Genomic DNA, 27,558 nt, shown 5'->3' with positions numbered 1-27,558 from the left:
TCCGTTTTTCGTTCTAGTCGATGACTTCAATGCAGATGTATTGAACCTTAGGACCCAGTTTTGCTCTATCATCAGCATCCACTTCATGGACTTTCATTGCACGTATCAAAACCTGTTGAAAATAAATCAATGAGCGTTGCTTTAAAGGGCAACCTTTGCACCACCTTGCTGCTGCTTATGACCAGGTCGAAGCACTTCCGAAATCTGCGTACCGGTAGCGCTAATTGATTGCCGCTAGCATTCAAAGAATGACTGGCGTTTGGCTAGCTGTCTAGCGTGGCATGCAGGGTTCAGGATGAATGGGGAGAAGTCCGAAAGCTCGTGTCGCACATAGAAAACTGTTATATGGTTTGTTTAGGCTTTTTGATTTAGATATACATACCCGGAACTTGATGGTGACGGCGGTGGCAAGAACTTCTCTGAATGGTCCCATACAATTGCTATCGCAATCACAACACGTAACGTCGTCGAGGGAGCAGTCGAGTATTTGTAACCTTGAAGTGGGGCATCTTGCTCTCTCTGGAGTGGCGGATGAAAGTAATGTACAGAAAAAAGAGCTGTCAGGAACTTTACATTTACAATAACAAAAGCGTCTGTCCAAGCCTTCCTCGAAGGAGCGAGTAGGGTACATATCAAATTTATATTAGCGCCACTTTACATCTCAGTTCACGTCGCTTGAAGGCACATTATATAATGAATAGTGTTGCTGTATCAATTGATCTGTGTATGCACGTCTTCCTTACTCTGTATGCATCACTAATATTTTTATTGCATCAACATTTATATGTCAACTTTTTTAAAACCCTGTGCGTCATGATATTGGTCATAAGAGACATAGCAAAAAACTGCGTAAAAAATAGTCTGAGTGGTACTGGGTTTGAAAACATGAAGTTTATGCCCGCACGCACCGGAGACGGGAGTTTTCAATATCGCTAACATCCATGCTTGCCAAATCTTGAAGAATGTAAACCATGTGAATGCTGGAAATGCTGTGTACTGTTTACAAGATGGAATGACCAGCGCTGCAACAAAAATGACGTTTCACGAACATTACGGTCTACTTGAAAACCACTTCCGAGACCTAGCCTGGCTGTGTGGTAGAATACGTTATTGCCACGCATAATGTGGGGTTGCATTGCTGCTGGAACCATGATATTTATTCTATGCGTTCGTCGGTCGACTGTCCCAATGCCAGATTTTAGAGGCGAAGGTTCTTAGCGCCGACCTAGTTGGCGTCCATCGCGCCCCACAAAACACAAACCGAAACTAAACACCTGCAAGAGAAATGGGAACATATGTGTAAACAACCAGCCTTGTTTGTAATAAACTATATGGCAGCACAATACACGATCACCAATATTATATATTTGCTCAAGCAAGGAAACAAGCCACTAGGTGAATAAAGGGCGTAAGTAACTACAATCAGGTTTGTAGATTGTGCCTAAACCTCTGTATCTCCGCGTGATGTTTTCTTCTACACGTACGTCTCACTAACAATAGTTTGAAATGTATGCACACATAGGTACACGAATGTCTAGGAACGTGCCAGCCCATTATAACATTGGGGTCTCTATGAAAATGAGTATTTTTAAATAAAATTTTACATTTCAACGAGAAAGCACCCCTGTAGTAAGCCTAGCTGTGCTGAGATTTGTGTTCTTACTCACTCGTGGCACACGTTCCACTCTTATCGTCTTTTTCTCAAAGTATTCATACATTGTTGCTCACCTAGTGTTGTCAATGTGTGGAGGCATATTCCTTCATGCCGCATGACTGGGTGATTGCGTTTCATGCTATTTGGCGGTGTTGCACGCATGAAAGTATTGAGTGCACCACTGAGAGCAGCATGACCACTGCCGTGGAACTAGGGTGGCTAGAATGGGGAGGTGTGATGAGCGCGGCGCTTTTCGCTTGCCGGAGAAGGCTCTTCGGTGCGCCGATGCCACTAGGGGCGCTGATGGCAGTGTCGTGGGTTGTGAGCGGTGCAATTCGCAGAATTTTCCTCGGGTGTGCTGCTTTTTTTTCACAGGCGGTAGCTGCTTTACAAGTACATCGTCAATCGATGATTGCGCTGTTTGTCTCTGAATTGCCTGAAGGTGTCAACGACTAAAAGGTCGATCTAGCGTCACTGCATTATGCTTGTCCGCAAAACTTAATGTTTTAGCTCAGCCTCTTGAAGAGACCCAAGGGTGGCAACGCGGATCATTTAGTGGAGGAGTCTCTCTGTCTGTAGAAAAACTGCTGCATGAGATGGAATAAAATGAGGAAACACTTCCATCTGATGCACTAGCAGTGTCTGTCGCCCATGAATTGTACACCGCTGAGCGGTGGATGCTCGCCCTCTATAATATGTGGCAAGCTACGCTGTGAGAAATCTGGTACTTTGTAATAATCGTGATGAGTGCAAGAACGCCCACCTTGTTTCCAGTGTTGGTGGTTACGCGTTATAAGTAACACCGTGACTGGTATAGCACGTTACTTCGGCAATTAGTATTTGACGCACTCGTTATACATGTAGAAATAGAGCTGCTGCGTAAATTGTGTGAGTTGTAGTTGTCAGCAAGTCATTCCTGCAACACGGTAGCACTATTTAGCAGTTAAGTTTCCAAAATAAAATTTGCTTCTGCTGATAGTTTGTAGTACGTGGAAAAGCAAGGCTCACGTTTCCATCAACAGTTCCGATTCTTGCGGGCTTTGTATAGGTTAAAGTGGCAAAAAGTATTTACACTGCAAATAGTTTACACTGCAAGTAGTTGCGACTATGATCCGCTAGCAGATGCAAGCTGCCAGAATTACTGTAGGTTTTTTTGAGGTCAGTGATCATATATTTTCAGAGAGGGCTGCCGCTTAAATAATATTTCGGCTTTCTGTGACAATGAAAAATGGATTTAACACGCGCCACGATGTTATAAGCCTTCACATGCAACTTTCCGGTGCACATTAGGCCACTGTGTTATACGTCCGGCAACTTGTGCAAAATTTGCTAGTTTAATACACCTAAATTAGCTATAGTTGTTTTGGTCACAGACTTCATTACGTTTCTATCAATAGGTTGGGAAGCACGGGACTACAAGCTCGAGGGATTGACAAAGTACCGACCCAGTCATAAGTTAGCAAAGCAGCAATACACGACAGACATTTATACATGTAGAATAAAAAATTAACTTTACAAGTATAAAATGACACCAAGTACGAATGCAAAAGTTATGAAACAAAAATATACAAATAGAGAGTGAGGGAATACATATGTATCTTGGCTTGGCGTGAACATGAAAAGCAAAAATCAATAAGTAGAGTGACCGAAATTCCGGGAGATGTACTACTTGGGAAAGTGAATAAACTGGGCGAAGCATCTAATGTGACAATTTTCATTACTTAAAGTTACATATATCTACAGCGCTCTAGTTGGGCATCAATCTTAAGGAATTATGAAACATAATATTATAATAAAGTGTCACAAATTATCACGACCAAAACTATACACTGGCACACAGAGACATCACAGTAAAAGATACCATGCAGTATAAGAATTATAAAAAATTCGCAAGACAGCCAATTCTAGCGAAGTTTCTTGAAATATATAAATAGATTCATTGGAAGCTCTCAATGGCAGAAGAAAGTACGAAGTATGAAAGTCTTCATGGTTTAAGATGGTCAATACGTAAAATAGCCTGTAAGACAAGGTTCATCCTATACACTTTTAGGAATAGGTAAAATCCACAGGCAATTCTTCATGCCTAGTGAGACAAAGACTGGGGTTTACATTCATCTTAGCAAGATTATTTATGGTACTAGAACCATGTTTAACGAATGCTTTATGATTTGCCAAATAAAAATACGAGGTTGATTAAAACAATATTCTAGCTCCCGCAGTGGGGCGCATTATTTCAAACTTCTGATCTTGAATTTTAATCGATTAAGAAGCTCAGGTAGTCGAAATTTCTGGAGCCCTCCACTACGGCGTCTCTCATAATCATTTCGGGACGTTAACCCCCCCCCCCCCATATCAATCAAGGAGTATAATCGAAGAAGACGTACGTTAATTTTGTTTTGGTAACGGTAACCCGTTGTCTTTCCTGCAGGCAACGTAGGATGGTAACGCGAATGTTTATTGTTAGCGTAGCAAGTAACCTGTCTGGTTCTGTTTTTTCAGTAATGTATACAACACTACTTTCAAATGCGAAGCATTTCTTAGTGAACTTCGGTGACTTTGAGCGTATCTATCTATCTATCTATCTATCTATCTATCTATCTATCTATCTATCTATCTATCTATCTATCTATCTATCTATCTATCTATCTATCTATCTATCTATCTATCTATCTATCTATCTATCTATCTATCTATCTATCTATCTATCTATCTATCTATCTATCTATCTATCTATCTATCTATCTATCTATCTATCTATCCATCCATCTACCTATCTATCTATCTATCTATCTATCTATCTATCTATCTATCTATCTATCTATCTATCTATCTATCTATCCAGCCACTTACGTTTGGGTGCTCTCGTGGTCACCCCCTCAACTTGGCGTGAAGCAAAATGGGTTTGGGAGGTTAAGGTGGTTTGGCGAATATGACGCGCTGGTCACAATCCCATCACGTGCGTACGTCGTCAACACATACCGCCTGACCGTGGCACATACTCATGGCCGGGTATGTGCCGCTGGTATGTGGGTATGTGCCACAGGTGATTGACACTTAGTATCCACCCAGGAACGACGACAACACACATGGGGAATTTCAAAGCACGAGCGGTAATACCCGACATCAGTAGCGTCGACCTGACGAATGCATAGAATAATTGTCAGGGTCGCAGCTGGAATCGAACCTAAGCATTCTGCGTGGCATTGAGCATTTTAGTACACAGCTACGCCAGGTCTCGGAACTACTTTTCAAATAGATGCTAATCTTCGTGAAACGTCCATAGTGGTTGTAGTGGTGCCTATTTTATAAACATTACATGTGTACTCTTTTGATACAGCGGTCGCGTCGGGTTGATGCCAATCGTTATTAGTTGCCATGCCCTGAAGCTTGTTTATGTAGCAATGTCCAGGGCCAGAGTCCTCGCGAGCATCAGCGCTTCATACCAGCTTCTGGTATTGCTAATACGCATGTTACATATAACATTGTTGCGCAAGTGCAAACAATTGGTTATATAAACATCTGCAACTCTTTAACATATGTCTGTGCGTGAAACATTTGTACATATATTTAACGACATTTCATGACGTGTTGCTCAATAAAAAATTGCAACACGGTCACCTTTCCTTTGCATGCTTCCCATAACGTCGATTCTCAGGCACGTGGGATCTGCCGAATTTTTTCAGCACAAGCTCATTAATCGCTTCGCTATAGTGCGTGCTGGCAGGGTAGTCAAGTAAACGGTATCGATGTTTTTACATCGATCACACGTTTTTAGCGCAATTTGGCCAACGAGATGCCACCTCTTGTCCACTGTTGGTCATCTGGTGCTGGGTTTTTGTTGCATACAAGTGGCACAAGCTTGCTCTCTTCAAAGAACTGTGCTGGCCTGATACTCGAGATCGCATATTTTTGAAAGGTGGCTGGCAGGACAGGAACACGCCCGACGCTTTAGCTAAATATTTAGAATAACGGAGACGTTATCCGAATGTTTTAGGTTTGGTTCCTACCGTCAGCAACTTGTCCGTTCATCCACTTCAATTTCTTCACGTTAATGCTTCATTGTCTGTTAGTCTCATTGGGTGGTGTCTAGTAAAAAAAAGCCTGGGCTTCATCAACTCCTGTTGCTTCACGCAGACGTGTATGCAATAAGTTGTGAAGTGTGAATATCTTAAGTTCTCTATAGGACTTACTAACAACTTATCCTGCTACCCAGGTCATTGCACACGCAACACGGCTTCGTGTTGGTCTGCAAGACGTACTACAGCGAAATGCATTCATGGTTCGTGGCTCAGGGTTTCAGCTTGTTCGACCTGATGATCAGCGGCCTCTTCCCCGACGATCCAACCATGTTTGCAAACGTCGCCGAACGCACCATTACGAAGCACTTCCGCTGCTACATGACTAGTCTGGAGATGTCCATGAACTCGATGGCCGCCATGTTCAGCTGGACAAAAGGAATGCTACGCAGTACCAAGCTGGACAACAAGTCCAGGCTAGTCGACTTTGCCAGGATGCTAGAGAAGGCGGTTGCCCAGCTTTTCCTGTCCAGATACATGACGCAAAACATCGAATATGTGTTCCGAAGGGTTGGGCACCGTGCGCAAAAGGGACTATTTGAACACACTTGAATCGATCGCCAACGTAGCCGTGTAAATGGTGTCAGTGTACAAGCAAGTCTTCATGGAAGAGCCAATCACCATAATAGTCGCCTTCTCCCAGCACAGGGCGGCACAGCACGTGTGGCTTATCTGTCTGCGATTTGCCGTTTCTGTGGGAAATAGTTTGATTTTTTAAGTCTCTTTCTCTCAGCTACTACGGCGTTGGACTTCGTTTTCAGTAGGATAATTTTTTTGTTTCAGTAAATGGAAGCAACAGCAAGCAAAACGCGCTGAGTGATCTTATATTTGCTAAGTCGTTCGTTTCGTAAGACGGATGCAACGACAAGTAGCAAGCGCTGGTTGCTTTCCGTTGTTATAATCTAAGAAATAAAAGAAACTTTACGATCGAAACGCCCGTCTCATTTTCAACGCGTTGAATAACTCGTTGTGCGTTAGTTTTGAGCGAGAACTGTTTTCCGCGAACCAAATACAAAAGATGCAAACAAATTTAATAGTTTTTTTGCTTTGATTGAAAATCGAACCATGTTTAAGAATCCCATCGCTAGCCATTTCACCTCACCCGAAATGTGACCACCGCCATCATCGGGTTAGCAGCTGAGTACCTTAGCCACTTATCCACCACAGCAGATCATTCAGATACATATCCAATCACTCAGAGTATTCTCAAGTGAAAGCAATGGGTTCGTTAGTTCGAATAGTTTTCTTGATAATACAAGTGAATATTTTATTCATAAATTCTGTAACGCAATGTCCTTGCTATCCGCTCAACCCTTTCAGTGCGTAGTTTTAATGGTCTCCGCTCTAGGCATTATTAACATCATCACCAGCTGGCCGATTCCGCGGAAGATAAAAAACGTGGTATACTTGATATGTCCTATTTTTCTCGTATGTTTTATACCATGCCCGTGTGATTTAACAGCTTGAAATTACAATTTTTTCTCAACTAACATTTTTTTTGAACCAAGGAAAAATTGAGAAGCATCGCCGGGTACAACGGCCATTTTTTTAAAAGTGGGTTTTCGGGAATTCGCGATCATGCTAACAGTGGCGCAAGCTATATATCAGAAATTCTTTTTGCTTAGCACAGCTAGAAGTAATGAAGAAATAGCTTATATAATTTTATCAAGCTCTGGGCAACCTAGGTATTTCTAAATATTATTGAAAAACGACATGTTTATAACAGTCGCTCGTTTTTTGGGGGCCAGATTCTGTTTCTGTGAATGTTATAGCTTGTTCATACTTCCAGCATTGATAGCACCCTAAATGAATAATTATTCTCTGCATTTTATTTTTTGTCCAGTAGTTTTCAAAGGAGTGAATTTTGTAGCTCTAAACATGAAAACCTATATAAAAAACACACTCTCAATTTCGCTCAATGTTTTTTAAATTGTACTCGGTAAACTGCGTTATTATATTCTAAAAAAAAAACATGTTGGCTTAATTTGTTGAGAACAAACTTTTTTATTTTCAAACATTGCGTTTTCAGAATGTGTTCACTTCCATGTATATGATATATTTTTTGGCAAAAAATACAATAACGCTGTTTTTCTTTTTCTGATTGTGTGAAATAACATTAGTGTGATATTTACTGAGAGTATGAATGTTCTCCTAAAAAACGACATTTCGAATGAAATGCATACTAGTATATTTCTTAAAAGTTACGCAAAAATAAAAAAGGAGGGCACAAGAATCAACACTGACACGAGCAGCATTAACAACTCTTCTTTGGGTACTTTACATCCCTATATTTTCTTGCGCAAACTAGTTAAAATAAACTTTTTCAACTCTAAAAATATAAAAAATACGAGCAAACCAGGAGGTATTGAGTATAGCACGTTTTTCGGTCTTTCGTGGAATCGACCAGCAGTATCGGCAACAGTAGCAGCCTGACTATACGCGCTGCATGTTCCTCCAATCAACCCCGTCCTGCACTTTCTGTGGCCGTGTCTTACGCGTAAACTTCCTTCTTAATCTCATCTGTCCTCGCTAATTTTTTGTCTCCCTCTCACGTGGTTGGCTTCTCTTGGAATCCAGTCTAATGCCATTTAGATAACTTCAGGCCTGATCACTGTGACTGCCTCGTCCTCTGGCGTCACTCCGTTGTGACCAGCGTGTTTTCGCTGCACAGAAGTGCCTACACTTGCTCTCGTTGCTCGGTAGACAGATTGGCAAGCCAGGCGAACGTTTCCGTGGCGGGCTGGTGTGCTTGTTGGTGACGTGAGAAGACCGTCTTTTTCTGTGTCCGTACTCCGTAACCTGCTGCGTGAATAGGTGATGTGTTTTGTGCACTGGATATTCGCAATCTGTACGGCTGCAAATCTGAACGGTTGGGCGACGCTGCGTGCCGAATTTTCTTGGCAAATAGATCGATGTTGCGAGCGTTCTCGTTTCCTAAGGACAACCGAAGAACGAAATGGTACTGTGTCGTACGTCTAACTGACGTCGACATTCGTTTTCTTGGTGACCTGAAGGTACGTGTGCCGGTACTACATATTACTAATTGGTTCCGATTGCCCCATCTTGACTACGTTCTGTTCTTGCTCTAAAATAAAGGTGTCATTTGTGCTTCTGACTTGTTGGCGTAAGCCCTGGCATTAAAATATTAAACGCGCATGCCAGTACGCTCTTCAAACAGGCGTATTTACTTCAGGGTGGGCAAACATTTTGCTATTGGCGATTAGCGCCACGGACTTGTGCTACTTTCGATAACTTGGTTGATAAAAATATAACGAATGACTTTGTGCATTGGTTTTGTGCATATAGTATTTTCTTTCCGGTATTCATACCACTTTATTGCGGTCAGCAACGTAGCATAATTTGTTTCCTTGAAATTTAGATGAGTGTCTACACTTACAGTAAAACACTTTCTTAATTAGTTTTCAATCGTGATTTATACTTCAAGCTAGAGTATTTACGAGCCATTACCAAAATTGTACGAATACTAAAATCGGCATTGAAGTAGAAGCGCCCAAGAGAGCTACATAGTTTATTAGAGACCAAGTACTAATACGTTTCTCGGGACCTACATTTATAACCAACTACGCACCACTGCGAGAGCGCCCAGAGCAAAACAAGAAACACCTCGTCTTGTGTCAATCACAACTTTGTTTTTGTGAACCGAAAAATTTTGTTTTCTGTTGCAATGGTCATGACCGTGATAATGTGCTGAATACCATATTTGTGGCAGAAGCACATACTCTTCTCAATAACTACGTGTCTGTGAAGACAGATGTTCAAAAGAGTATAAATTAAACTGCGAAAGCTTTCCAAATGAGTAAGAACAGTTTATCTGCATGCTCTACATAGTGTTTGTGTGTGTGTGTGTGTGTGTGTGTGAGAGAAAGAGAGAGAATGAATAATGACAGAAATTTGCCTTAGTTATTTCGTCACATCGTTGGTTCATCGAATTTTGCTTTTATAGATCGACCACACGTTCGATAGCATACAATCTTTGACCTTTTCGTGGAAGAAATGATTCACACGTGAATTTATGAATGGTTTGAAGTGCAATAATTCACTTAAACCAGCGAACTTTTTGATCCAAAAGGCAAGATAAAGCTGTTAAGCGTGTAAAGCTCGCCGCGAAAGCTTACTATTTTTACTGGGAGACGATGGTGGCAGTGAGTACACAGCCTCCCGTACGTGCGCTCTCTCGGGCAAAATGAGTGACGCCACGGTGGCAGCGAGCAGGCCGGATAATCTTCTAGGTGGCGTTAGTCCAGTCACACAACATAGCAATGAAACAAAGACAAAAGAGTACTACATTGCAAACAATAGAATTCGTTCCCAAGCACATGATTATTTCTTTATGAGCTTCAGAAACTATGCGCATAAGAACTCGCCGAAATTCGGTAGCTTCACCCAAACAATTCACTAGGAAACGTTCCCGCGAGTAAAAAATAGAAATGTGTAGTAGAAAAAGGCGTAATAGAGAAATAAATTGCATAGCAGGCCAGTAGTGAGGATCTTTTTTTATGTCTGATGAAGTGTGGGGCACTTGCTAACGGCCTTGCCTGTTTGAGACATTAGCTTATAGTCATTATTTATTCTCGGTTTAACAGTCCTCTATATCAAAAGAGGGGGGGGGGGAGATACATGTGTTTCTAGTGCTACCATGGCTACGGGCCTCCTGAGTAGTACGGTGGCCCGGTGGTAAAACAGGGATCTGTTAAGCGTTGGAAAGTCTGGTAAGCATTTCTACACTTTACGTTATCTTGCCGGGTAAGTGCATAATGTTTTCGCAATAGAACACTGTAGAGATGCAGCGCAGTACGTGATTTTATTACGACATTTGGGGACACGAAAGCGTGGTAACGCCCACAGCTATAGTAAAAGAAGGCTTTACACTTGTATAGTGAGGCACAGAGCGTTTATGTCATCATAGTTAATGGTTAAAAAAAAACATCGAAGCATGGTATAGCTCTCAGGTACTGTAATGAATGCCTTATAACTTGTCTAGTAATAGCGCAGAACGTTAATAAAATGCTATGCTATCACGTCAATAATAAAAACATATACACGGTGACGCTTCCCACAATCACTGGGGAGATAAGGTGGAGGCAGGCAGTACATATTGTCCCGCACTACGTACACCAGTCAAGTTTCACGATTCGTTGTTCCTGTAGTCCTTACAACAAATATGGCTGAACATCGAAGGCACTATCTTCAGAAGCCACGTCGGCTAATGTTGAGGAAAAATTTTCTAAACTTCTTGAGGCGCTTGAAAGGACCGGTGGGGTGGCACTTCTTGGAGAGATCAGTGAGATGGACGTTGAAAAGAAACCACGTCAAAATGGCCCTCCTCCTTCTGCTGTTCATGACAAACCCGGCCTGATAAAGAGGTGGAAAGAGAGAGAGAGAGAGCGAATACGATAGGTTATATCAAGCGGAAATGTTCATGTACAAGTGCTTCAAAAGTAGCCTTTCAATGGACCCTTTTCATAATTCTCAAGTGTGCTTCTCTCCACTTCATATTGGAACAAGTATTCGCGGCAGCTTTCGTGCCTCAAGTGGAGACGTGGTCCTACTTGAACGCGCTAGGACTTGTCTAATGTGTGTTTTTATATAAAAGAAGGCGACTCAATATTGTCCATGACATTGCGTAAGTAAACTAGTTTTCAACAGGCTATTCCCACCAAGTGACAAGCTGCCATTAGTTGTTCAAACTGCGTGGCACGAAAGCTAACCTTACAATTTTGCAAAGGGTCTATAATGATGACATGAATGGACGTTGTACGGTTGAACGTGGAGGTATATAATGTGTAAGGGATCGTGATAAAGTTCTATATATAAGCAATTTCAGATATCAAAAGTGCTTACAAAGGCAAAATACAGTCAACTAAATTTTACAACCATAAGATAGCTACAGTACGGTACACTGTTAAAGAGAACACTGGAGTGAGCCACTTTCGTATTGTTGGCACTTGCAAGTGCAAGTGAATGTGGAAACTGTTCTTGCACGGCACGAGTTGGCCAAAACAAGTCAGTATTGTCCACCACGAGCAGTCTTAGGCTAATTCAAGACATTATGCTTTTGCGAGTCCGCACACACCCCGCACGAAGTGTTTTCTTTATCAGTTTACACGTATGAACAATAATTTGTTATATGTGGTTTCAGCCGCATACTTATTTCGAGGAGCTAGGTGGCTCGATTGATTGATTTGATTAGAAATTATGAGAGACGCCGTAGTGGAGTGCGGCAGGAGTTTGGACCACCCGGGGTTCTTTAACGTGCACCCAAATCTGATCACACGGGCCTACAACATTTCAGCCTCCATCGAAAATGCAGCCGCCGCAGCCGAAATTCGATCCCGCGACCTGCGGGTGAGCAGCCGAGTACCTTAGCCACTAGAGCACCGCGGCGGGGCGAGGTAGGTGACTCGTCGAACGTGGAAATTAGGGAGTTTTCAATTAGGGGTTTCATAAGTTTGGGGCCCCAAAGCACATTGCGTGTGCTCGCTTTGGGTCAAGCAGAAACTAAGAGTTTTCGAATAAGACTCGCCTTATCCGTCCCTTCAGCGGGTGCCGTGGCGTTTTTCTGACGCAAAGCTTCGGGGGCATGCTTTGATGCTCCCGCTAAGTTCGAGAAATAGCGCCCTACAACCCAAAACCTAAACCCTGTTTAGATTTACCGCATGCGTGGAAGCCTCGACGCCATTTCTTCGGGGTTCCAATACAATGGGGGTCCCTATTAAAAAAAAAAACTCCCCATTACGCAAGACATGGTTGGCAAAAGTGGTGAAGTTTCCTGAACGCCGCAACGGCAACAGAAGGCGCTGACTTCATGACTCTCCCACGCTTAATGCACATATACACCCCATAAACTGGACAGGTAGATAGTTGCCGTGGTAGATGAGTTGATAGAGCATCGGACGTGCTATTCGAAGCTCGCAAATTTGGTCCCTGCCTACGGTAAGTTATTTTTTCGTCTATTTGTCTTTGTTCACATTTACATAATATTATTACCGTCCCCTATAATTTCCTTGACATCATTGTCTGTTAGTTTTCCTTAACAATGTACATAACAAAAAAAGGAGCCCTCAATGGAGTCGTGCGATATTTTTGCGACAGCTTTCTTTAGCACCGGAACACGTGTAGCAATGATTGCTGAGGCGACTACAACAAGAATGATGAAAGTGGGTGCATGAAAAGCAAAGTTATGACTCCGCAAAGTTCAGAACTCGAGAAGACAACAACGGGAAACGTTCGCTTTCGCATTTCATTCGCCTGCTGACGCCAAAGACTGCCAAGTTTCGTAAAGGTATACCAGAAGTATCGTCTCATGGTAGCCTTCACACAATACCTCGCTACAGCATCTTTTGACGGCGTCGTCAGCGTGGTTACGACTAACCACGTGCGTCAGGTAGCACACGCTACCGTGGTCACACGAAAGATACATGCATGCACTTAGGTTGGGTTCATTTCTCGGTTTGCATGCAAGACGCGTTTGGCGGCAACGCTGGCGTCCGCCGAATGTCGCATTTTTGGTGGCGTGCGTCTCGGCCTTTAGATGGTGGCGTACCATAGCCTGGCTCGCATACTGAACCCCGTATTCAGAAACGCTACTTCACTTGACTTGAAACCGCCTTCAATGCAGCGCGTTCGCAACGCGTCTGTGTGTTTGTGCTACCTTGGCACGGCCTAAAGACATGGCGTTCGAAACGCACCTGTGCAGCACTGAAGTCGGTGGCAAGTCAAGATCTAGTCAAGCAGCGTTTCTGAATGCGGGGGTAAGTGTCATGTGCATTGTTCTGAAAGTGCCTCATTTAGAAACAGGAATATTTTTTTCCGAGAAAGTATAAAAAGCGTTTTCGCTGCTTTTAGCGTTCACTCACATGGCCTAACTACTAACACATGAATACTGCGCGCTACTTCTCGCGTCGAGCCAATCAAAAGCGAACTGTCTTTGTCGTCACGTCGCATGAGATAACGTCCCCTCTCATTACAAAAAATAACCGATGTGTGTCACCGTAGTCCAAAATCGAGGTAATTTGTCCCGTGAAATAAAAAAATAACAGCTTCCATTTCGGCGTTGCCACTCGCGCAATAATATCGGCGCATCCCCTAGCACCAGAAGTACCGATGTGAAATGCATGCTCCAATTGTGTCGCAGGGCCCCTTTTCAATTTACACTTTATTTCATGGTGGTCGCTGCAGGCTCACTAAAGGCCACTCTATGACGGCGTAAAGAAAATTTAAGGTGACCCAAGTTTGTAACTTATAGGAGCCCGGTGGTGGCACGAGCACATCAATGGTTGTGTGCCATGGTGTACTACTTGAGCTAACTTTGCATTTTGAGTGCCACTGAAGTGTTTATCAGAGGATGCATGAAGAGAAGCAAGGGTTTGAGAAGCGCTGTGCCAGGTTTAGCATTAATCCTAGCTGCACAAGACAACCACCTAGTATTTGAATAAACTCGTTAAATAAAACTGAATTAACCGACAGTCAATTGGACCATAATGTGAACGTATGCCCCGATATTATACGCATTCAGCGCAACTCTGTAAACTTCAACGAGGACTTTCGATATTGTTCCAGTTTGGTTTTATTTGCAAGAATTTTCGAAATGTTTAGAAAACCAGAAATGAGAGCTTGATTTGAGGCGCTTGGAAGAGAAAGATCAGAATCACAGGTCGCTCGTGACTGATAATTGACAGACACAAAATGTTTGCATAAGTAAATAAGGCAAGAGAAACTACCATACACACGCTCTGCACTGCTACAAGATTTTGCAGCAGACACATATTAGGGAAAGCTGATACCTTTTCCTTCATCGTTTGTACGGTGTCGTAGGTGTAGAATAGCTTTCTGTATTGCATAGAAGCCATGCCGCCGATTGCATACTCGCCAGTCAGCAGCGTTTCTTCCCGTTCGCAGATCTGGGGTCAAAACGAAACAAAACAAACAAAGGTTTTTAATACAACATGCAAGAATAGGTGGTTACATATATAGAGATAATGATGAATCGAAGGTTCTGCATAAAATAATGTTTTAAATGTACTTGGCAGATGTTAATACGTACTATTGGATGTGGCTTTGTTTGGTGAGAATCGGTTATGCAAGCCAAAGTTTGTTACACTTGGTTATGGTTGTATGCCCTCAATGTCGAAGCAAAGTTTGCCAAGAAAACGATATTGCTCCGGCAGCACGTTACTGGAGCTAATCTTGAAGGTTACGCTTGAGTGGCTGTAATGCGTCGCTGAATCTCTGGCCAGGAGGAGCATAGCGAGAACTTTTTTGGAGTGGGGGGGGGGGGTGTGGTCAACCAATCTTCATGCCTGTACGTGCATGCATTTGTACGTGTGCATGTAACAAACGCAAGCGTAATTGAAAATTTTCGGGATCGGATAACCTTTTCTGGCTACGCCACTGGTGGCCGGTTTCGCGACAACACGCGGGGTGCGTGCATCGGATCAAATCGCTGATACGCTGGAGAATTGTGGGCCCGAAATCTGCGGCTAAGGAACATTGCGCGAACTCACGGGCAGACAATCTGTAAAAATCTGGACCATCACATCCGTTCAGGGAGACTGGCATGACCTTGGGTTAGCTCGAAGATTACATTCATGCATAAGGCCTTTTCTGTGTTGCTGTACTTGCAGGAATAAAGCTATTTCTTATAAATAGATCAAGGTCCCTACAGAAAATTTCCATTAACTAACATTGATAGTTCCGACAAATGAACAGATAGGGCTGTGGTGTGCAAGGTGACGAAGTCATCAAAAGGCAAGCTGACCTGCGAACTGTCGCTGACAATGAAGCCAGTACAAGTCTTGTATAGCGCATCGGTGGGTAACCGGTACTCTTCGGTCATGTTGTAAATTAGGGTTCCCATCTGGAATGAGAACGCCAGAACCTGACTCGGGGAGTCGAATTTCTCCTCAGCCATCGCCACTGCCCGATCCTGTACCGGTAGCAGATTAAAAAAAAGTTCGTGGCATGGGAAATTTCACGTCAGCAAGCTTGCCATTTTGTAGATTTATGCACTCTTACACTTAAAACTCTGTTCATTTTCTTTCTGATATGGCTTGCTTGGCCAACGCTTGATTTCCGTTCTACATACAGGTGTTTTTTCAATTAGTTGAAGCAGGCGGGGATCTCAAATAGAAGCATGAAAGTTCTTCATGCCAAAAACCCATCACAAATTTGAGATTCAGAAAAAGTGGCATGTAGCAATCATTGCGGCGGAATGAAATTCAACCAAGTTTAACGGTGAACCATAAATTGAAGTGCTGATGAGCGTGTACAAGCTTGTACACGCTTTTACAAGCTTGTACAAGCTTGTACACCTTAGCGCATGGACTTTTGACGCGGCGCCGCGCGCCTTCTTCCTGTGTAGAGAGAGGGCACGTGTCTGCGAAGCTGTGCACCCTTTCTCTTCATAGGGAGAAGGCAAGGCTTCGTGTTACAAAAACACGTGCCGACACGCTGCAACGCGTACATGTGGTCGGGTCTTAAGAACTGCGTTCTAAAAAAAGTGCAGAGTGGTCCTGTATGCGACGTCCACACTCACGAATCTGGGAGGAATGTCGCTGACGCTTCTCAGCGCAGTGGGTGGCAAAGCGATGCATTTGGTCGCACTGGGTACGCTCAGCACGCAGGTGATGACAACGATTATGTCCTTCCTGCCCGTGGAGGAAAAAGAAATAGAGACAAAGGAACAGTTGTTAGAATTACATGTGTTCGAGATGTCAGCGCAAGTATGAGTGTACTGAATTCATTTTTGTACAAAGTAGTGGTGTCATGCGGAGATTGAAGAAAGTTTTTATCTTTATGTATTTGTCATACGCGGTCGTTATGAAATGACTTTGTCTTTACAAAATCGGGGCATCGGTACTTTTAAAAAAATTAACTTGCGTCTGGTAGTTAAGAGAGTAGTTAGGTTTCGCCTCATCTTGAACGATGTGATAAATTTAAGAGCTTCGCGCAATGCTCTAACAAAAGCTGATTTCTCTCGGTAGTGCAGCTACTTATACGAAGCTTGATGCAGAGCAGAGCTGAAAAAAGTTTCGGTATTGATAAGATTAGCATACGGGGAAATACACGCTAGACATGGACAAGGCGTATGCCCAAACAGGCCAGCCGACAGAAACGCTAGCATTGACCACGAGCGATTTCGTCTCGTCGCCCGTTTTCGTCCGGAGTAGAAAATTCGCACTGAACGTCCGCTCTTACTCTGAGCTTGCGAGAGAAGCTTATATCAGTTTTTCCACAAAACTGTTACTTATGAATGCTATGACAATTACTATTTACATTTACCGCCAAGGGAAAGTAGACGTACCCAGCTAAAAACTTTACTGCCATAGTTGTCACCATCTCTTTAGTAGAGTTTAAGCTCATCCCCACGTGCGACTGGCCAAGGTCGCATGATCAATTTATTCGCAAAGTAACAGGTCGCAAATAAGCAAAGTAACACGTCGCAAGATAAATTCGCAAATGCGAATTTATCTTGTCACACCATGTAATAACCACTTATTACTTGGCATAATCGCACCGGCAGATACACACCAGTGACATGTTCAGTTAACAATGTATTAAAAAGACGCATGTAGCGAATAATGACTGAAAATACGCACGCACTTGCAAGCACGCAATATCAATGATTCTACGCGCAACATACCCTAACAGATAGTTTGGACTCCTTGTAGCTCCAATTTGGTAAAGCGAATATTGAAACGAAGAGAAGACATGCAATAAACAAATATACTTTCAAACCAATTCCAACTATACTATGGTCAACAGAGGCAGCAATAATTACTAACACGTGAGGCGTGAGAGCTGTTACCCTTACTAAGCCTGAGACGAAGGTAAAGAGAAGGTTTACTATTTTACACCTACTTCAATAATGCTAGTAATGGTACTGCGCTACTAATTTTGCACCTTTTTAAGGGTGTAGTTTGGTTTCTAAGAAGTGGCACATAGGTTTAAAGACGTTTCTTTGATTCCTAGCACAACGGCAGCATTTTTAGTGGATGAAATTCAGAAACAGCCATGCAACCAAATTAGATTGCGTATTCATGATCAACAGGTTATCAAATATATTCAGGCGCGTGTTTTCAGCAAATTGTGGTATTACAGCACGCAATCCCCTGATTCGGCGTTCAGCCACAAATTACGCACTTTTTTTCAAAACATTCCACCTATTCAGTATCCCACACAATCATCTTTCCAGAATTATAGCAACTATAAGGTACGCTATAAAGCTGTGAAATAACGATGACCAGCATGCGCGCATTCCCCGCTGTTTTGCTGCAGAATGCATTTCCAATGATGGACAAATAGGTCTCACGAAATGCCACTTACGCTGCAGTCGCCGCAAGGACCAAAACCTGCAGATTCTGCCAGGAGCTGTTGTCGTTGTAGTAGAAAAAGCCGATGCCATAAATAATCCTTGACGTCGGTCCCTTCAACGTTGCCATTTTCTGATATCAGAAAAAAGGAGACGATAAGAACTGTTATTGGAACGTTCAAGATTTTTTGTTCGAAGATGTACAGTCGCACTCAATAAAGGTTGTAACACGTTGTTTGTGGTTTACGACCTCAAGGCTGAACGACAAAAACCAGCAAACGCGAAATTGGTTCATAAAGTACCGCTAACTAGGACAGCTTAATTTATAAACTTTTTTTTCATACACATCCTTATTTGCAGCTTTGTCGCCATTTTGAGCCCAAAAAGCGTGTAGAAAGATGTATTGAGCGTGACTGTCAGGGGCGGCTCCAGGATTGTTTTACCGGATCAGTTCTTTCAGAGAGGCACCAAGGCGGAGGACTTAGCCATTGTGTTATGACTATGTTACCTCTGGGAGGGAGGCAACGAAGAGGACAGGTGAAGTTTGGGAAAGCTCCAGCCACCCTGTGCCCACCCCTGGTACCACCTCCGGCGACTGTACTATCAGCAGCAAGTGTTTGAGGGACGCGAAGTGTTCGGTAAAGCTAAATTTCCGATTTGTCCGCGATTGTCACTTCGAATTAAGTGTTCCACACTGCACTTGGAATTCCGACCTACGCAGTCACCAGCTTGCTTACAAGCATTAGGCACTGATATAAAAGAAACTCGCATTTGTTGTGGATCAAACATCCCGCAAACATTTACTGTTGATAGTGCATATGTGATTAATAAAAAATTCGCTAAAAATGTGCGAAAAACGAAGGAGGCTGCAGAACTACCGAACTCGTCCAACAGTCTATTGTTAGAAAAATGTACAGCTGCGCACAACCGTAGGCAAGCACTGTGAAAGAAGTTTGCTGGTCGCACCGACGACCCCTTGATTTGTAACCAAAGCAGTGCTTAAAGAAATAGCATTGCTTTCTTTTACGAACGTTTTCCTCAAATTGTCGCTTGGCTCCAAGCCCTTACAAGCTAGTACCAACGGTGTTCTAAATATGCCTATTTTGTTTTCTCAAAATCTCTGGATTCCATTAGGAGAATGCTTCACACAAGACGATAGAAAAGTAATGAAACAGTGTTTCTTATGCATCCTCCGAATATGTACATGACGACTGTATTGCGAAGGACAAGTTCTTCATCTTTTTCTCTTTCTTCTTCTCAGTAGGCTCCCGTTCCCCTCCTAAGCTTTTAGCACCTCCTCCCGGACAGGTTTGCCTTTGACCGAGTAAGATTCGCATTCAACATTTGGAACAGCAAAAACAACTTCATAACATAAAAAATTGTAACTGCAAAAACGAAAAAAAAGAAAACACCCTAAAAGTTAAACCGAACCTGCAAGCCTGAAACGTGAACTTGAAAGATAAAATAGATCTGGTATAATTGAATAACGTATCGCACACAGATGAAAAAATAGAAATAAAATACAATATAACGAAATAGACCACGAACGTTCGCACAACCAAGTCGAAGGAGGAGATGGAGTGTTGTTCAATATATAGAAATGTATGAACATTCACCTTTGCCGAAACTTGCTTCAAAGGGACCGATAACTATAGCTAGAACGTGCAATTAGATCGTAGTATACATAAGTGTAAAAAGCATAAAATATAGCGAAATATTCCAGCATTTCTTTCGCGTCGAGACCAGGATTTATATTTTTAAAATAACTCCTAAAATTACCAAAAACCGTTTTGTTGTGCAGCCTAGCGGAAGAACATTGAAGCTGGCTCATGGAATATGGAGTCCATAACTTTGCTGAACGTGGGCGCGTAGTGTGGTGCTGTCGTGCGTGCCAGTCCTCAAAGTTTATCATTACTACGTTCATTATCAGCCATCTTCGCTCAATTTCGTGCTGTAAAAAAACTGGCATCGTGAAAAGCAGCGCTGTCGTCATGGCCGCCAGTGCACCAAGTCAAGCTGTTGCGCATGCGCGCGGAGTGCAAGCATGCGCAGTAGAGCACCGCGCTCAAACACGAACTGCCCGAGCACTCACTGTTTGCAGCGTGTGAGCATACCACTTACATATGCGCTGCAAATATAAGAACTCTAATTACAAATATTACGCAACGTTTTCCACTTTACCGTTACGCAATCTGACTCACTGATGGGTAAAATTTCCTTCGTGTTAAAAAAAAGTTAGGCACCATAAAAAAAGTTGCTGTTCTCTTTAACATGCTAAAGAAGCATAATGATTGGGTACTAAGGGAGTTTTTCGTTCTCCCCTTAAAAGTATTTTCTTCTGTAGTTGCTGCAAGATGTTTATTAATACGTGTGTGTCCTTTTCATTGGCCACATTTTATTGTGACGAAAAATTGAAAGATAAAACTCCTAGCGTATAGAAGATTACGATTTCGCAACACTAAAACCACCCCTCCTCCCACGAGAAATCTAGTAAGTGATAAAACGCATTAAATGAATTGTGCATAAAGACGCCATTTCCAAATGCCCGTATCGAACGCCATGACGTCATAGATGTGTGATACGTCATAGGTTTTTCCCAATCAATAAAAATGAGCAACATTGTTATTTGATCAGACTCTAAAGTTAACATGCCACGTTTCGCGAAATTTTATCGAGTCAGTATCACCAAAACACGAAAACTTCGCAATGAAATACGTAACGCTAAATGCAGAATTTTCAGCACGAGATTTATTATTGAGACTCAGACCTTCCCATTTTACTCTAGTAATAAATGTATAGTGAAATAAACAAAACTTAAGTTCTCGGAGTACCATTCATCAATATGACCCGACTCATTGTTCAAACTTAGTGCCCTTCACTTGCCACTATTCACGAATAAAATTGTTTAAATATGTCACATCGCAAACAATGCCAAAACTATGGGTGTTAAAGAAGGTGTCTTACTTTGAGAGCTGACTCTACTAAGGGTGCGTAGTGCTTGACTCTGGAGGGGTAGTCGTACATGTTGAGGATTCCCAAGTGAACGACGTTCTTCTGTCGAAGCTGGGCGAGCTGCTCGGATACTTTGGTCGTGAAATACGAGGGATCTGCGAAGCTGCGAATGAAGAAAATGAGCTCTCACACATCTTTGCAATTGACTCTAACACCCCTCTGATATGGAATAAATATTTGCGTACTCAAGAGAGTAAGGTCACGCATGTACCTATATGCAGAATACATCTGAGTTTTGCCCCGCCGCGGTGGTCTAGTGGCTAAGGTACTCGGCTACTGACCCGAAGGTCGCGGGTTCGTATCCCGGCTGTGGCGGCTGCATTTCCGATGGAGGCGGAAATGTTGTAGGCCTGTGTGCTCAGATTTGCGTGCACGTTAAAGAACCCCAGGTGGTCGAAATTTCCGGAGCCCTCCACTACGGCGTCTCTCATAATCATATGGTGGTTTTGGGACGTTAAACCCCACATATCATCATAATATGAGTCAATGACCGCAATGGTCTGCTTTCCCGGTGACGGTTCTAAAAAGCGTCCATACAGAAGCGAACAAAGGAAGTGATTTCATTCCTGCTTCTTTGAAATGAGGTTTGTCTCTTAACCTTTTGTGAGTGTGTGGATTCGACGAGCTGCCAGTGACAGTCACGCGAAACAACCAGTCCTATAGGCTTGCTGAGCCCTGCCGCAGATTACTGTTAAGATAAGGCGCGGTTGTCGTTCAAAGAATATTTAGAGCTAGAAGCCTGCAAATATTTCATGACTGACCCCCCGCCCCCCTCCCATGCCGCACTTGATTTTTCATAGGCCACCAGCGCAAACCCAACGGCCCAGTTTTTGTATATACTGAGTATTTATATCGCTAAGAAACAAGAACAAAGGAGACTCAAACGACACCGACTTGTGCTTCAACCTCGTTTCTTACTCGGTATACATCAAGACAAGTACCAACTAGCCCTTCAAGAAATTTTCGTTGGGGTAGTTTTGCCTAGATTGTGCCGATAATATGTTCGACAGTAATGGGGATACGGACAGCATTTTTTCTTATGTGAAGTTTAATTCCTCCAACGCTTCCAGATAGATCTCGTCTACACCAACGTAAGAAATACCTCGGCGGCCGTCCGCTTTTCCTCTGCTTCAGCAGTCAAGAGTAGGAACCTGGGAACGATATAGGCGGCAGATTGTAATTGATGACGCCTTTCGCTGTTTTCGCCCTCTTTTTCTCTTATTGGCTGCCTCCCCCATTATAATGTGGAAATATACGACGCTGTTAGTGCCGAATTCAAGGGATCGTTGGCCACGTGAAGCCAGCGGTTTTGTGACTAGCAACAGCATTGAAAGTTGGGTAGCTTGGTGAGGTAGCATTCGAGGTATATGCCTCGCCGCAGTGGTCTAGTGGCTAAGGCACTCGGATGATGACCCTCCGGTCGCGGGATCGAATCCTGGCTGCGGCAGCTGTATTTTCGATGGAGACGAAAATTCCGCAGGCCCATGCACTCAGATTTGAGTGCACGTTAAAAAAACCCAGGTAATTGAAATTTCCGGAGCCCGCCACTACGGCGTCTCTCATAATCATATGGTGGTTTTGGGACATTAACCCCACATATCAATCAATCAATTTCAGGTATACGGCACTAGAAGATACATCTCTTTCGTGTTCCTCGTAGAGCTTCGTCTTCGTCGTTATCGCGCTGTACCTGAACATGCACTTAACGGTTCACGTCTCTCCACGTCTCTATTTTTCAAAGAACGAACGATGCTTAAATGAAATGAACCGCATATACTCGTGTATGAGCTGCCCGCACGTATAGACTCACCCCCTACCCTACTTTACGGACGCGTAAACATGGGGCAAAAAAACTCGAACGTCCTAAAATAAAGACTACAGCGGCAGACTTGCTGCTGTACCTATAAGGCCATCTGGTGCATCGTCGCAGAGTGGGTGGTGTTGTGTTTGAGCATCGCTCGCCACTTATCAGCCAGCGCCCAAGTTTGGCTCATCCGCTCCGGACGATAATCTGTTTATGCGTATGTGCCTATATGTGTGCCCCCACCCCCTTGATTCACGGCGTGCCTTTATAATCAACTGCGCACCACGCCGTGGGGCCATTTTTTTTCACCTCTTTTCGAAAAGCATGCAGCATTAAAACCTACGTTCTTCTTTCTCATGGCTTCTTCCTCTCCCGGCTTGGAGCCTGAATCGGTCAAACGAAACAGTGTGCAGCTCATGGAGACAGTTTTGTTGTGTGTCATGTCACTCTAACACTGTGTGGCAGAGGACGATCAGCTCAGGGGCCATGTCGATGAAGTCAGCTCGTCTAGTAAGTGATTAAACATTGAATGATGGAATAATGTGTTTATATTTGTTTCCATTTTTTTTTTCAAATTACCTCCGCAGTAGTTGCAGTGGTGCTCAAAGTGATAGTGCAAAGCAATACGCCCGGTTCGTGTATAACCCGCCCGCGAGCAAGAACTGATGAAAAAAGTGTGGCTCGCACAAGATTCTTATTTAAAGGACTCAGGATATTGTATTCAAAGATCGACTTACTTTCAACCTTACCAACCGAAAGCCGGGCCCCGCCACGGTAGTCTAGTGGCTAAGGTACTCGGCAGCTGACTCGCAAGTCACGGGATCGAATCCCGGATGCGGCGGCTGCATTTTCGATGGAGGCGGAAATGTTGTAGGACCGTGTGCTCTGATTTTGGTGCACGTTAAATAACCCTAGGTGGTCGAAATTTACGGAGCCCTCCACCGCTGCGTCTCTCATAATCATATGGTGGTTTTGAGACCCTATACCAGCGTCATGTCGATAAGTGACCACATTACCACGTGTAATGTAGCATGATAGAGCAGTAAAATAACAACCTGGTGACAGAGAACGTGAATTTCGTAACTAGTTTGTCACTGAGTCCTTCCAACTTATTGGAAAAGGCTCAACTGTAATTCGCCGTCGTCATCAGCTGTAGTATCAACGATGTGCCCATAATGCCTTTTAACTGTGTAGCGGGTACCTCACTCCTCCACAGAATGACAGCTAATGGCGTTGTCGGTCCTTCCCAACTTGAGAAATGTTATGATTTATGGCGAAGTACGTACCTTGCCTGGATTAAAAGCCCCAGAACAGTTTAGAACAAGTTCTGTAAGTGCAGTTTATCCAAGCTTTTGCTGTGACCAGCTTTGCCGCGCAGGCCCGGCGTTCTTTTTTACCCGCTGTGAAGATTTTTACCCATGACACACATGCAAAAGAAGATGTGTGTGTGTGTGTGTGTGTGTGTGTGTGCGAAGGCGCGTGAGTGCGCTGTGGTAGAACTTCACCACTCGTGAAGGAAAGATAACTCCGTAGACACGCCGATTGTACCGCCGACCTTGCTTCTCAAGAAGGCTCACTTACCGCGCGTCGAAGGAGACACCACAGCTTGTCGTGGAATATACTGTGGAGCAGACCGTGGTGAACGTCGTGTAGCTATCCGCGTCGTCAACCGGCGCAATGGTGCCTTGGTCCACGTGAACGTGCGTGTACATAATGATGTCACATAGGTTGTCGCCCGGGTACATTGAAGCCACCGTAGCCGTCTCGGACACCGAGCAGAGTAGAGGTTGCCCATTGTACGGGGCTGCGCAAAGAACCCGTTTCAGATCGCTTTTGAAGCATCTGTTAGTGAAAGTCATTACAAGGATGTTGGCAAACCTAGAATGACCACCATTCTTATACCATTCTTAACCGTTAGGGTAGACCACCATTCTTATTTAGTTGGTTCTCGCTGTTGTGTACATGCATTAGATATAGACCATGCTTTCAACCGCTGTAACCACTCAGTGTTTGAGGTGGCCAGATTCTCCTCAAGCTGCTCAGATAAACTTTTTCGCCTGGTCTCCTCGAAACGTTGTTGCGCAATAAACTCCATTGAATTGAATTCAATAAACAAGGTAGAATGGTGAATAGCCAGCAGTACGTTGCACTCTGGTATTGTGGGCAAACGTCACAAATGAGAAGATGGTGTCGCAGTTGCCGTGAGCTGCTCCAATATACAAGAATATCATTTCAGTTAGTGTGTGGTGAAAGCTTTAGGCACTTCTTCAATAACTCTGGACAGAAACGTCTTGCCGAAATCGCTAGCTAGTGTGCGAAGCGCACTATAGCGCAAGACAATGTCTTCAAGGAAGAAGGTGACCATGTCTTAGGTAGAGCCAGAGCACGGAGGAGCGGTCTCCACGTACTGACATGCCAGATGGTCAATCACTGTCAAGACCCAGCAAAATATGGCAGCCGTTACGTGTAGATGTTCATTTCAACAGTGGCAAAAGGTTACTTCCTTTAAACATGCTATCGGTTGTAACAAGCCAGCGGGAGGTGAAGTCGGCCACTTGAGCATTTGACGTAATGCGCCTGAAGAGACGTACTAGGTAGTCGAAATGAAGAGGTCAAGCCAGAAGAAGCGGTGCCTAATTAGGCTGCGTGTTTTATGAAATCCGAAGTTGCCTGCTAGGGGTTGTCGTAGAAGGCCTGAAGAACTTGCGCACTAAGCAAGCGTGGTAGTACTGGAATCCCCCGGTGCGCATCTTCAGCGTAAACGTGCCGATGCAGCACGTCGCTGTCAAGTTAGAATTGCCTGAGTTCTCAATGTGACATGGCATTGGTCGAGGAAACTTTCCCCGGGGGCATTGAACATGCGAAGGCAGTAGGGATTTTGCTGTTTACAGGACGACAACTGAGTGTAGGAAGGCGAAAACAGTACGTCAACAACCGCTAGTTCTGATAACATAGGTGGATGGTGATGCCTCAACATTGGACGCGCTATGAAGAGGCTTGTACAAAGAAGATAGCAGTGGTAGCCCCACCATGGTGGTCTAGTGGCTAAGCTACTCGGCTGCTGACCCGCAGGTCGTGGGATCGAATCCCGGCTCCGGCGGCTGAATTTTTGAGAGAGGCGAAAGTCCTGCAGGCGCGTGTGCTTAGATTTGGGTGCACGTTAAAGAACCCCAGGCGGTCAAAATTTCTGGAGCCCTTCACCATGGCATCTCTCATAATCATATGGTGATTTTGAAACGTTAAGCCACATATATGAAGACAGCAGTGGTAGTGAGCAACGAGATAGGATGATTTGATGTGCGGGATTAAATGTCCCAACATCACCATATGATTATGACCGACGCCGTAGTGGAGGACTCCGGAAATTTTGACCACCTTGGGTTCTTTAACGTGCATCAAATCGGAGCACACGGGCCTGCGGAATTTTCGCCTCAATCAAAAATGCAGCCACTGCAGCCGGGATTCGATCTCGCAACCTGCGGGTAACACTTGAGTACCTTAGCCATTACACTACCGCAGCGGGGCAGGCAATAAAATAGGGCATCAGGATCTTGGTGATTTTTTTTTCCAGATTTGTAAAAAACGTCAGCTGTGTACTCTTGCCGCTGGAGAACCGAGCAGCCGAGGCGTCCGGGCGAATTCTTCAGTGATGACAACCAGCACAAAGCGTGGTAGTTGGTAATCACTGTATAGTGACGTCCATAAAGATATGGGCGGAATTTATGTACGGCCCAAACGACAGTCAAGCACTCTTGTTCTGTAATTGAGCAGTTTCGTTCAGCAATCATGAGTGCCCAGCTGCCGTAAGCGACAACTCGAGATAGTCGTCGTTTACGGTCTGTTGTGTTACATTTCAGGACGACGGCACCGATGCTAGGGCCACTAGCATTAATGTGCAGGCCGGTATAGGCATGCTCATGGAACTGATTGAGAACGGGATCAGATGTCAGCGCCGAATCTAGGGTGTCAAAAGCGATGTCGCAATCGGTTGTCAAAGTGAAGGCACTGCCCGACGTCAGCAGCTTGTGCAATGACGACGCAATAGAGGCGAAGTAGTGAATGAAACAGTGACAAAAAGATGTAAGGCTCAGAAAATTTTGTAACTGCCTCTGAAGCGTGTCACAGCAATTACCTTGTCAGGATCTGGGTGAACGCCATCTCTACAAACAAAGAAGCCCAACATTGTGATGTTCGTTCTGGCGAAACGACATTTTTTTTATTGAGTGGCGGCCCAACGTTTGATATACACGTCGAAACTTCGTCCAGCTGCTCTAGATGCTGAAGGAAAGTCATGGTCATCATTAGTAGTTGGGGGCCATGGTGCATTCGTGTGAAGAGGCATCAGGGCAAGAGGTTCGGTGTCATCAAAACAGGCCACAACGGTAGCTTGGGAGAAAACAAGTGGCTGAGATGTAGTGTTTCACTCAGTGACCAATGCTCTGCTGTCATGAATCTGGCCAAACTAAGCCCAATTACAATTATAACGGACAGCCACCAATCATATGGTGCGAGAAACACTTCACCATTAACGATCGTGTTGGACGTCAAGGTCAGAGCATTCTCGTAGCCAGATGGAATAGAACAGTGGGAAATCATGGCAAAATGCAGTTCGCGAGCGTAATCATATGAAAATTCTTTGTCTACCAAATGACGGACTTGCTAATGACAAGATATTACGGCT

General features: G+C 43.9%; 1 protein-coding gene across 1 annotated transcript; it reads left to right on the top strand.

Annotated features, from left to right (window-relative positions):
- The first annotated feature begins 5,922 nt into the window (after nucleotides 1–5,922).
- On the top strand, nucleotides 5,923–6,282 carry LOC142766001 (uncharacterized). The gene has a single exon (XM_075867811.1). The coding sequence runs from the start codon at nucleotides 5,923–5,925 to the stop codon at nucleotides 6,280–6,282; it is 360 nt and encodes a 119-aa protein (XP_075723926.1).
- The last annotated feature ends 21,276 nt before the right edge of the window (nucleotides 6,283–27,558 follow it).

This window comes from Rhipicephalus microplus, chromosome 6 (assembly GCF_043290135.1).
Source record: "Rhipicephalus microplus isolate Deutch F79 chromosome 6, USDA_Rmic, whole genome shotgun sequence".
NCBI classification, from domain to species: Eukaryota; Metazoa; Arthropoda; class Arachnida; order Ixodida; family Ixodidae; genus Rhipicephalus; species Rhipicephalus microplus.
Note: the sequence above shows the minus strand (reverse complement) of the source record. Positions and strands in the feature narration are given on the sequence as shown.